This window comes from Delphinus delphis, chromosome 4 (assembly GCF_949987515.2).
Source record: "Delphinus delphis chromosome 4, mDelDel1.2, whole genome shotgun sequence".
NCBI lineage: Eukaryota > Metazoa > Chordata > Mammalia > Artiodactyla > Delphinidae > Delphinus > Delphinus delphis.
The window spans coordinates 115,354,752-115,367,707 of record NC_082686.1 but is presented as its reverse complement, the minus strand read 5'-3'; the positions used below and the strand labels follow the sequence as shown (position 1 = coordinate 115,367,707).

General features: G+C 45.7%; 1 protein-coding gene across 6 annotated transcripts in view; it reads right to left on the bottom strand.

Annotated features, from left to right (window-relative positions):
• The window catches only part of MRAS (muscle RAS oncogene homolog), a 57,081-nt gene that overhangs the window by 22,341 nt on the left and 21,784 nt on the right, over positions 1-12,956 (bottom strand). For all 6 annotated transcript variants that reach the window (XM_060011317.1, XM_060011319.1, XM_060011314.1 and 3 more), the window contains exon 2: positions 9,633-9,843. In XM_060011317.1, the coding sequence (XP_059867300.1) occupies positions 9,633-9,825 (193 nt within the window). In that variant the 5' untranslated portion in view covers positions 9,826-9,843. The remainder of the gene's footprint in view (positions 1-9,632; positions 9,844-12,956) is intronic.

Below are 12,956 nucleotides of genomic sequence, written 5' to 3'. Positions count from 1 at the left end.
ACCGGGCTGGTGCGCTTAGCGCAGACCGGTCACGTGACTTCTAACAGGGATCAACTTGAAGTTCTGAAATCAGGGCAAAACCCGAAATTAACTGCAGGAGTCTAGGACCTGATTGTCAGCAAGGTGAGTAAGAGGAAAACCTGGGGTTTGGGGTGCTGACAAGCTTGGAATGACCCCCAGGCTGTGCTGTGACTCTGAAGGGGGAGGGGTGCACGCTGCACTCAGACCTTCACCACTCAGCCCTGCCGAACTGACTCTAGGTCACTGGCTGATGGCCGGTCCCTCAGCTCCCAGGCTGGCTAGTGGGGCTAAGATGAGCATAGAGCAAGATATCCTTGGCTTCAGGGTCAGAGGGAATAGGGTGCTAAGTAGCTGTGTGACCTTGGACTTGTTATTTCACCTCTCTGAGTTTTAGTTCCTTCCCCTGCAGGGCCCTGACCTACCAGTCAGGGCTGCTGGACAGGTGCGGAAGCAGGAGGTCTGGGTTCCCAGCGGGAGGGCTCTTGGGGACACAGGGTGGCAGCGCTGGCAGCAATTTTACGATGGTACCAAAGTATTTCACCATTTTACCCACTGGTACAGTAGTACTGCTGCGTACTGGCCGGACCCTGTGCTGAGTGCTTCACGGGGATTGCTTTATTTCATCCTTGTAGCAATCCTGCTAAATTGAGATTAGTGTCTTCACTGTACAGGTGAGCACAGCTGCTCTTCGGCCAGTACACACCAGTGCTACTGCACCAGTGGGTGAAATGGTAAAATACTTCGGTACCATCGGAAAATTGCTGCCACCGCTGCTACCCTGTGTCCCCAAGAGCCCTCCCCCTGGGAACGCAGACCTTCTGCTCCCGCAGCTGTCCAGCAGTAGCTGCTAACACCGCTGAGGGCGGAAGGAGCGACAGCGACCAGGCTTCAGGGTCAGGAAGGGCTTTCTACCGGCAAGCACCGCCCCAGGCACCTTGGAGATCAGTGAGCTCTGTGTCACTGGAAGCATTCAAGCAGTGATGGCTGATGGAGGTGAGATGAAGGGTCAGGCAGAGAGGCCTGCGGGGCTGAGCTGCATAATCTCAGGCCAGCGGCCATGCTCCCTCAGAAAGGAAAAGAAAGAGGGAAATCCCTCCCACATCACTGTGGGCAGGGAAAGGGGAAGATGGGTGGGAGGACGGTGGAAGGACGGCCAGCTCTGCCCATACCCCCCTCTTAGTGGGGGCCACAAGGAGGGGTCTACTCTGAAGTTGGCCTAAGGGCTGCTGAGCATAGAGGCCACCATGCAAAGCCCCCAGCTCAGAAAAAACTCTCAGTAAGTGTTCCTGTCCTCTTGCTGCCCTACCCACGTCCTCCTCCCCCCACCTCCCCAGAAAGAATGTGGATTCAAGTGTTCGGGGAAAAGCCAGGTCCAGGCCCCTCCGTGAAGACAACAGCACTTGTGTCTGCGGTTTGGGCAGAAGCCAGGGTGGAAACGTCCCAGCTTCTGAGGGTGCAGGAGGGGAGCCAGGGTTTTCACTCTTTGCAGAGACTGAGCCCTTGCCGGGGACAGAGTGGCTGCAGAGCGGGGCCCAAGAGCCCCTAGGTGGGAAGGGGTGTCCGCAAGGCCACTGTCCTCTGTCGATGGAAGAAAGATGCCAGCTTCCAGAGGCTGGCTGGGCAGAGGGCGGGGCTGGCAGCCATGTGGGTGGGAAGGCCCAGATTGTTAAGTGGGCAGAAGATTTGGTCAACATCCTACCCTGCAGGACTGAGGCTTGGGTCAGAGTGGGAGGCAGGCTGACAGGATGGGACGTACTTGGCAGAGTGAGGAGGCCCTAGGCCTGGCTCTGCCTCTAGAGAGGTCTGAGCCCGGTAGTCACTTCTCCATCTGCACTGCAGTTTCCTCAGGTGTAAAGTAAAGGGGGCTGATACCACAGCGCTCAGGAGCCTTCCAGCTCCAAACAGACTGGAAGAACAGGCAGGCAAGCACTCCAAGACAAAAGAAGTGAGAGCAGGGACTGGAGCAGATATCTGTACGCCCACGTGCACAGCGGCTTTGTTCACGATGGCCAAAACGCAAATGTCCATTGCCGGATGAGAGGCTCAACAAAATGTGGTAGATGCATAAAGTGGAATATTATTCAGTCTTAAAAAGGAAGGGAATTCTGGCACATGTTATAACATGGGTGAACCATGTGGTAAGTGAAATAAGACAGTCACAGTCGGATATTGTATGATTCCACCCGTACGGGGTCCCTAGAGTAGTCAAAACCATAGAGACAGAAAGTAGAATGGGGGTTGCCGGGGGCTGGGGCTGATGGGGAAATGGGAGCTCTTGTTTGGCAGGTACAGGGTTTCAGCTGGAGGAAATGCAAATGTTCTGAAGATGGATGGGGGTGATGGTTGCAGAACAATATGAATGTACTGAATGCCACAGAACTGTCCACTTAAACATGCTTAAGATGGTCAGTTTTACATTACGTATATTTTACCACAAAAAAAACAAAAACAAACACAAAACTCCAGGACTCTGGGCCTCCCTGGTGGTGCAGTGGTTGAGAGTCCGCCTGCCGATGCAGGGGACGCGGGTTCGGGCCCCGGTCCGGGAAGATCCCACATGCCGCGGAGCGGCTGGGCCCGTGAGCCATGGCCGCTGAGCCTGCGCGTCCGGAGCCTGTGCTCCGCAACGGGAGAGGCCCCAACAGTGAGAGGCCCGCGTACCGCAAACAACAACAACAACAACAAAAAAACCTCCAGGACTTTGACTAAGGCTCGGGTCTTCCTGATTCATGAAGCCGGAGAACTGGGGTACGGGGAGTCATACAGCTGACAGACAGGGTGATGGGGTCCAAAGCCACAGACCCCCGAAGAGGGAGACGGGGAGCTGATGCAGCCCCACAGCGCAGAGGTGGGGCCCAGATGATGAGGAGGCGATGCCCCCAGAGTTGGGCCCTTAACACTGCAAGGTGAGACAAAGGTCCCAAACCCTTGTGGGAAAGAACACAGAGCAGGCTTGCTCCAATGTTGGGGGGCCCCACAGACACTGGGGAACCTGGCTGCTGGCCCCTGAGGTCGGCCATCTCCTGTCTTTTAGATTCTGCGAGCACCAGGGCAATGAGACTCCTTGAAAGACAACAAGAAATAGGTTTGTAAGTGGGAAGACTGAGACTCTTCAGTATGGAAACCACAGAGAAGGCCCCCTGAGCAAGTTTGAGCATCTCTGCTCTGAGATTCAGATCAGAACTGGAGCCCCTGGTCCTCTGAAGACCTTGGGCAAGGAGCTGGAAGGGCAGGTGTGTGTGTCTGCCGACCCTGATAGTCCAGGCCACGCCCCCTTCTCCCTGGGATTTCAGCTCCATTCCCAGAGGCGCAGGGACCAACTGTGTGAGGTGGGAGAGGTTTTCCCACCCAGCCACACTGACGGAGAGGACAGGAGACAAAGGGAAGTTGAAACCATTGCTGGCTGTGTGACTCCCTCCGTGCTTTATTTTTATAGTGATAACAAAAGCAGCTACCACAATAGCGTTTGTAAGGATGGACAGTACATAGCATGGGCCTTCCACACAGTAACTGCCCAACAGATATCATTATTGTCTCCTCCTGTTCATCATCATTATCACGCTGCCATGTTTTTCTCTTTCTGAATTTGGAAGAAGAGAAACCCCAGAGTTCAGAGTGCTTGGCAGGCATCCCAGGCTTAGCACCTCCCCCAGGATGCTGTGGGCTCCAGGGAAGAAGGATGTCACGGGTAGTCCCGTCCATCCCAGGGCAGCCAACAACCCCAGAAGAGTTCAGCCCCAGTAGGGGTCAGAGTTACACCCAAGCCTAATACAACCAGCCTTTGATTAAAGTTCCCCAAATATGGGACAACCTTTTAAATGCCAGACTAATTAGTATTTAGCTGTAATGCTTTAAGCCTTTCTTTTCTTAAAACAAGACCTAATTGAGTAGAGAAGTGTGCTAATCTGGGAATCCAGTACCTACTCCTGAGGCAGGCCTGGGTGGGCAATGCCCTAAATCAGGCCTGATTCTGGGGGCAGGATCAGAGGCGTAGCACCTAAGGGGAGCCCAGGAGCTTCAGAACACAAGCTCTGCAAATTCACACTTACAAAGTAATGCTGTGGCCATGCTTCCTCCACTGCTATAAATGTCATCCCCAAATCTTCCTAAAACCACCCTTGAGGAAAAAAAAATTTTTTTCTAGAAACAACCTTGGGTAATCTAATATCCAAAGTTACTTTAAAAATTGTTAGAGGGACTTGCCTGGTGGCACAGTGGTTAAGACTCCATGCTCCCAATTCAGGGGGCCTGGGTTCAATCCCTGGTCAGGGAACTAGATCCCACATGCATGCCACAACTAAGAGTTCGCATGCTACAACTAAGGAGCCTGCATGCCACAACTAAGAAGCCCATGCGCCGCAACTAAGGAGCCCGCCTGCAGCAACTCAGGAGCCATGTGCTAAGGAGCCGGTGCAGCCAAATAAATAATAAATAAATAAATAAATAAACATTAAAAAAAAATCTCCATCATTAAAAAAAAAGTTAGAGAAGTTAATATGGCAGTAGATAGAAATAATATTTATTGAACCAGGCATGACGTTACTCTCTTACATATGCATTATGCAATGCTTTTCAGAACGTCTTCTGTGGAACTAGCCCAGAATGATGTGCAAAAAAATGGTCCTTTGGGAAACCCTAAGGATAATATATTCTTCCAATATACTTATAACGTATGTTTGTATATTGAAGGTTCTTTCAAGCCCTGCAGTAAAGAAACTGTTTACATTTATTTAACTCAGTATATCCCAAAGAGTGGTATATATTCAAATGGGTGATGCATGAGATGATTTTAGAAAGTGCATAAATGTTTTTAATTTTAATGGTTATATATATTTATTTTGATGTCAGTTGGCAAATAATATAGCCAGCACATCAAACCTATGATTGCACATATATTGCTCAGGACTCATTCATTCACTCATTCCACGGACATTTACTGAGGACCTACTATGAGCCCGGCAGTATTCTAGATGTTGAGAATGTAGCAGTAAATAAAATAAAGTCCCTGCTCTCATAAATTTACTTTTTAGTGGGGAGTGACAAAAACTCAAACAAACAGAAAAATATACTGAACACATATAAATATATGTTCAACAGTAAAAGGCAGAATAAAGAAAAACAGTTGGGCAAGGGGACAGAAGTGACAGGGGTGGGGTGAGTACTAGTGTAGGGAAGACCTCTCAGACAAAGGGACACTTGAACGGAGAGCTAAATGAAGGAGACTGTCTTTCTGCAGGAAGAACGTGCTGGGCAGAGAGAACACCAGACACAAATCCCTGACGTGAGAATGTGCGTGGCACCTGGTGGAACGGTTCCAAGTTCCAGGGCGGCAGACAAACCCTAAGGGATGCTTTTTAAAATTAATTAAATCAAATTCAAATACCATAATATTTGCCCTTTTAAAGTGTATATACACAAAGTTGTTCTATTTTTTTAGAGTGATGATTTGGTTCTGGTTCTGGCCAAGATGAAGTACGGGGGGTCAGATTTACCTTCTCACCTAAACAACCAAAAAACAGACAAAATATAGGAAACTGGATTTCAAGACACTGGACATCAGGCAACAAAGGATGGTGACCCCTGAGAGATGGGATACAAAAGAGGGGAAGGCATGGGAGTTCCCTGATGCCTAGTGGTTAGGATTCTGGGCTTTCACTGCTGTGGCCTGGGTTCAATCCCTGGTTGGGGAACTGAGATCCTGCAAGCCAAGGCCAAAACGAGCAAACAAAAAACAGGGAAAGGCACCTATGAACGTTCAGCTTCCCAGCTTACCGCCCTGAGAGAGCTTCTAGGCCACAGTGTTGAAACCCAGGGATAAAGAATGTCATTTTATAATAATAAAAAGGTCAGTTCATCAAGAGGATGATCCAGCCTAAACATTTATGCACTTAACAACAGAGTGTCAAAATACATGCGGCAAAAACTGATCGAACTAAAAGGAAAAATATAGGCAAGTCCACAATTAAACTGTGAAATTCAACGCCCCTCTCTCAATAATTGACAGAACAAGTAGACAGAAGATCAGTAAGGATACAGAAGACTTAGAGAACACTACCAGCTTGATCTGGTTGACATTCGTAGAACACCCCACCCAACAGAGTGGAATACACATTCTTTTCATGTGCACGTGGAATATTTGCCAAGATAGACCATATCCTGAGTCATAAAACAAGCCTCAATAAGTTTTAAAGAATTCAAATAATATATTGTATGTTTTCTGACACAATGAAACTAAAATAGCAATCGATGACAGAAAGATCTCTGGAAAATTCCTAAATAGTTGCAACTAAATGATACACTTCTAAATAACCTAAGGGTCAAAGAAGATATAAAAAGGGAACTTGGAAAGTATTTTTAACCTAATGGCAATGAAAACACAACATATTAAAATTTGTGGGATACAGCTAAATGAGTGGTTAGGGGGAATTTATAGCACCAAAATGAATATCTTATTAAAGAAATGTTCAAATCAATGACATCAGCTTCCACTTTAAGATGTTAGAAAAATTAGAGCAAATTAAATCCAAAGTAGGAAGGCAAAAGGAAACACTAAACATAAGAAGGGAAATCAATAGAATTAAATGGGAAAAATCAATTTACTGGTTCTTTGTGAAAATCAATGGCATTGATTTTCAAATCTCTAGCCAGCCTGATTAGGAAAAAAGAGAAGACACAAATTACCAATATCAAGAATGAGAGATGTAACATCACTACAAATCCTACGGAATATAAAAAGATAATAAGAGAATATTATGAACTTTATGCCAATAAATTTGATAACTCTGATGAAACGATCAAGTTCCTGAAAGGCACAAACTACAAAAGCTCACTGGAGAAGAAATAGATAACCTGAATAGCCCTATATCTATTAAAGAAATTGAATTTGCAGTTAAAAACCTTCCCACTAAGAAAACTCCAAGCCCAGATGTCTTCATAGGTGAATTCTACTAAACATTTAAGGAAGAAGTAATACCAATGTCATTGAAATTCTTCCAGAAAATTGAAAAAGAGAGAATACTTCCCAAGTCATTCTATAAAGCCAGAATTACTCAGACATTACAAGAAAACTACAGACCAACATCTCTCAAGAACACAGATGGGGCTTCACTGGCGGTACAGTGGTTGGGAGTGGGCCTGCCAATGCAGGGGACACGGGTTTGAGCATTGGTCCAGGAGGATCCCACATGCCGCAGAGCAGCTAAGCCCGTGAGCCAAAACTGCTGAGTCTGTGCTCTAGAGCCCGTGAGCCGCAGCTACTGAGCCCACGTGCCACAACTGCTGAGGCCTGCATGCCTGGAGCCTGTGCTCCAAGACAAAAAGAGGTCACGGCAGTGAGAGGCCTGTGCACCGCAGCGAAGAGTAGCCCCTGCTTCCCACAACTAGGGAAAGCCTGTGCACAGCAACGAGGACCCAATGCAGCCAAAAATAAAATAAATAAAATAAATTTATTAAAAAAAAAAGAACATAGATGCAACAATTCTAAAAAACTTTTAACAAATCAAAGCCAACAATATATAAAAAGATAATATATCATGACCAAGTGGGGTTTATCCCAGGAATACAATCTTGGTTTAACATTAGAAAAACTAATCAACGTAATTTACCATATTAAAGACTAAAAAAGAAAAACCCATATGATTATCTCAATAGACACAGAAAAAGCATTTGAAAATATCACATTCCTGATAACATTCAATGTCATTCATAACATTCATTCCTGATAAAAAACTCTCAGCAAACTAGGAATAGAAAGCAACTTCCTTGACGTGATAAAGGGCATCTATAAAAACCCTACAGCTAACATTATACTTAATGCTGAAAGACTGAAAGCTTTCTCCTGAAGATCAAGAACAAGACAAGTATGTCTTTAAGTCAATGAAATAAGGCAAGAAAAAGAAACAGAAGTCATCCAGATTGGAAAGGAAGACGTAAAACTATCTTTACTCACAGACATGATCATCTCTGCAGAAAACCTAATAGAACCTATAAAAAAGCCACTAGCACTAATACGTAATTAGCAAGGCTGCAAGTTACAATATATAAAATTCTATTGTATTTCTATATACTGGCAATAAACAATTGAAAACTGAAATTAAAAAAACAGTATCATTTATAATACAGAGGTAAGTATAAATCTGACAAAATATGTAAAAGGCCTATGCACTCAAAACTACAAAACAATTGATAAGCGAATTAAAAAAGACTTAAATAAATGGAGAGAGATACTGTGTTCGTGAGTTGGAAGGCTCAGCGTTGTTAGGATGTCAATTCTCCTCATATTCATCCATACGAATATGAATCAACACAATCTCAATCAAAATCTAGAACCTTAGAATTTAACTGATTCTAAAATTCATACGGAAATGCAAAGGACCTAGGCTAGCCAAAACAACTTTGAAAAAGAATGAAGTTGGAGATTTAACAGTACCTGATTTCAAGACTTATTATAAAGCTACAGGTACCAAGACAGTGTGCTATTGGTGTTAAGACAGACAATAGATCAAACAGAATATATGGACAATCAGTTTTCATCAAAGGTACAAAAAAGGCAATTCAGTAGGGAAAGGACAATCTTTTCAACAAATAGTGCTGGGACAACTGCATATCCATATACCAAAAAGATGAACTTTGTCCCATACCTCATACCATATACAAAAATTAATTCAGGATAGATCATAAACCTAAATATAAAACCTAAAACCATTAAACTTCTAAAAGAAAACATAGGAGAAAACCTTTGCGACCTTGGGTCAGGCAAAGATTTCTCAGACACAACACGAAGCGGGGTGGAGAGTCACCTAAAAGAACAAACGGATAAACTGAACTTCATCAAAATTAAAAACTCTCGTCTTTGAAAGACACTGTTAAGAGAATAAAAAACAAGCCAAAGACTAGGAAAAAACATTTGCAAATCACATGTCTGAGAGAGGACTTGTATCCCCGTGGTTTTCAAATGTCATAGAATGACATTCTATGATTAATGGCTCTTTGTTTCGAGACTCAGATGGTATAAAGTAAGAATCAGTAAGAATCTAGAACAGTGGTTCTCTAACTGCATCACCTGAAGGGCTTGTTAAAACACAGGTTGCTGGGCCCCACCCTCAGAATTTCTGAACTGGTAGGGCTTGAGGGTTTTCATTTCCGATTAAGTTTCCTGCTGGTGCCCCTGCAGCTGGTCTGGCTACCACACTTTGAGAACTGCTACTCCAGACCAACTTAGACTAAACTAGAAACACAATGTCAGATGCAAGATTCCCCACCCCACCCCAGGGACAATTATCAAATAAACTATGTTTATTAAGAGAAAAAATTGATTTCCCCCTTTTTAACTAGCTAGAGACATCTATAAATGTTAATCAGAGCTTCTGATGAGAGAGAAATAAACATGACATCACTGAGTTGGCTTGATTCTAGCCTTGCCTCTTTGTTGAATACCCATTTTGGTTTCCACAGAGTTGTTCAGAATTCACCCTGGAAAACATACACAGCCTTATACCAACCATCCCATAATGGCAACACAGAAGAAACTGGCATGTCCTGCTGAAGCCTATCGACTTTCCCTGACCCCCGCGTAACGCCCCACCCACAGGCAGGGCTGCATCGCGTCTCACCGTCCAAGATGGCCCACTGGTTGTCAATCTCTGTATGCTTCAGGTAGGAGTCTTCGATGGTGGGGTCATAGTCAGGCACAAAGATCTTCTGGAAAAACTGGATGGTGAGGGCGCTCTTGCCCACACCCCCGTCTCCCACCACCACCAGCTTGTAGGTGGGGAGGTTGTCGCTGGGGACGGCACTGGTCGCCATGTTGCTGGTAGGTCAGACCTGGGGAGGCAAGATATGTGGAATGAGACAGGGGGCTTCTTCTTCTCTGACTCAGGGGAAAATATTCACGGGGTTTCCTCCTTTCTTACAGATTAACAAATACTCCCAGTTGTAGAAAGTTTTGAAAATGAAGACATGCAAGAGAAAAGTGCTACCCCAGGTCTCTCACCCAGAGACAATAACTGTTAAAATGATTTATTCAAACATTTACTGAATGTCAACTATGTGCCAGGCCCGGTCTTGGGGATATAATGCCACACGGCCTTTAACCAGCCAAAGGCCATGTCAACGAAGTTTTTCCACCATCAAATTCCACCCTAGTCCTGTACAGTTAAACACGTGGGCGTTAGTCTGAGCAGGGAGGGCAAGGAGGTTCGCCTTTCACATCAACTCTGGTCATTGGACTGTGGTGCTGAGAAGAATGGGAGGCTGTCTGAGCTTAAAGGAAAAGACAGTCACAACAGCTTAGCACAGCTGAGCTCAGCGTCTCTGAGCCCCTTCCAACTCTCAGAATTCTGTGATCCTGGCTCTGTTCTCTGATCTCCTTGGCCTCTATCATGCAGAAAGTCGTGTTAGACTCTCATGACATCTGGTCAACCCCTCTTTTAGTTGGGGAGGAAGAAGAGGAGGATCAGGGATAAGTTTTATTTTGATGACGTTGAGTCCAGTTAAGGCAGTGGTTCTCAACCAGGGGCAATTTTGTCCCCCAGGGATATCTGCAATGTCTGGAAATATTTTTGGTTGCCAAAACCAAGTGGGTGCTCCCAGCGTCTAGTCAGCAGAGGCCAGGGATGCTGTAAAGATCCTATAATGCCCAGGAAAACACCCCCAGAACACATCATTAACCACCCTAAAATGTCCATAGTGCCAAGGCTGAGAGACGTTGAGCTAAGCTGACTAGGCAGGGGCTGGAAATATGCGACCAGGATCCTAAAGAGCAACTGAGCCTGAACAGATAAGGACTGACTGTGTAGAGGTGATGGCAGAGAAGTGAAGAGTGACTTTGGAAACTGCATCACAAAGTACCCAGGAGGAGAGGCGGGCAGAGAGCATGGAAGGAGCATTCAGAAAAATAGGAGGGAAACCAGGATCTGTCACAGTGATGGAAGCCCAGGGTTTCCAGAAGGAGGAGGTTGACAGCACCGAAGGCTAAACACTGGTGTGGGATGAGGGAGGAGAGTCACCTAAAGAACAATTTGAGGGTGTTGCCAGGGACCTAAGATGCTAACTAGGGAAAAGCACAAACCACCTCTGGTAGGGCCATTCCTGGGTAGCTTCAGGACTCATAGAAGGGTAGGGGGGCAGGCAGCATGCCAGGGGACAACGAACCGTGTGTCCTGTGTGCAATCACTGCTGCTCGGGAAGGCCACTGACTGAGCCATAGTTTCCTTACGTAATAGATTAAAGGGCTGGGTTTTCACAGTTGTTCTTAGCTCTAAAAGAGTCCTCCGTTCTAGATTTCAACAGAAAGGACGTTAGACACAAATGTAGGTTATGTGGCCACGCTGATTTGCATGGGGCTATAGGCGAGAGTCGTTGCATAATCTTTTGCAGTTACTGAAGCTTGATGTTGACATTTAGGGTTTCCCTGCAGTGGCAGGGAAAGTAGGCGCTTTCACACGTTGTGGGTGAGAATGTAAATCTGTCCAAACTGGACTGAGAATACACTTGCATAAATACATCAAAATTTAAAACAGACATATCCTCTCTCAAAGCTATACCACATGTGAGAATGTAGTCTAAGGAGGTAATCAGACAAGTGTACAAAGATGTTAAGAACAGGGGTAAAAACGGAAATAACTTAAATACTGGGGGGCAAGTTAAAGAAAAATTTATCCATACAATGCAATACTATATGGCCATTCAGAAGGACGATATTCCCTAGCCTAGAAAAGGTTTATAATATACATGGGAGAAAAAAAAGCCAGTCTGCAAAACAGCAAGTACATATGATTACACTTCCATGAAGCTACCATCTATGAATCTACATGTCTAGGGTGGTTCTAGGCATAGAGAGGATTGGCACGTAGCTGTCTCTACAGGGGACTTAGGGACACTTTCTCAGATTTTCAATTTTCTACAACAAGCATGTGTTCTATTTGTGTATCAGAAAAGCTGAACAGTATTAAAATATTTCCACCAAGCAGCCACATAGCACAGGGATATCAGCTCGGTGCTTTGTGACCTCCTGGAGGGGTGGGATAGGGAGAGTGGGAGGGAGGGAGACGCAAGAGGGAAGAGATATGGGAACATATGTATACGTATAACTGATTCACTTTGTTATAAAGCAGAAACTAACACACCATTGTAAAGCAATTATACCCCAATAAAGATGTTAAAAAAAATATTTCCACCAAATAAAATGTTCGGGCCACCTGAAAATGTGCGATTCCCTCTCCTTCAAGTGGGGATTTATAACTCCTTTGGTGCGGGATAGAAGGACCAGGTGCCAGCTGAGCCCCAGCATCTGGTTCCCCCATCCCCCCTAGGTGGGGATGACAGTGGGGTTAAGCTGAGCCTTCAACACACTGAGCTCTCCCACGTGACAGAGCTGGTGGTCCAAAGGGGCCAGAGGGGAGGTGAGGGAGACAAAAATGAACTGCTGTCCTAGCCTGGGGAGGATGGTGACACTAAGCCAGCGTGAACGTGTCTGCCTATGAAAGAGGCTGTTTTTAAAGCTCCCTTCCAAGAAGATACAAATGCTCGGGCTTCCCTGGTGGCGCAGTGGTTGGGAGTCCGCCTGCCGATGCAGGGGACACGGGTTCGGGCCCCGGTCCGGGAAGATCCCACATGCCGCGGAGTGGCTGGGCCCGTGAGCCATGGCCGCTGAGCCTGCGCGTCCGGAGCCTGTGCTCCGCAACGGGAGAGGCCACAGCAGTGAGAGGCCCGCGTACCGTAAAAAAAAAAAAAAAGTGAAGTCAGAAAGAGAAAGACAAATACCGTATGCTAACACATATATTTGGAATCAAGAAAAAAAAATGTCATGAAGAACCTAGGGGTTAGGATGGGAATAAAGACACAGACCTACTAGAGAATGGACTTGAGGATACGGGGAGGGGGAAGGGTAAGCTGTGACAAAGTGAGAGAGTGGCATGGACATATATACACTACCA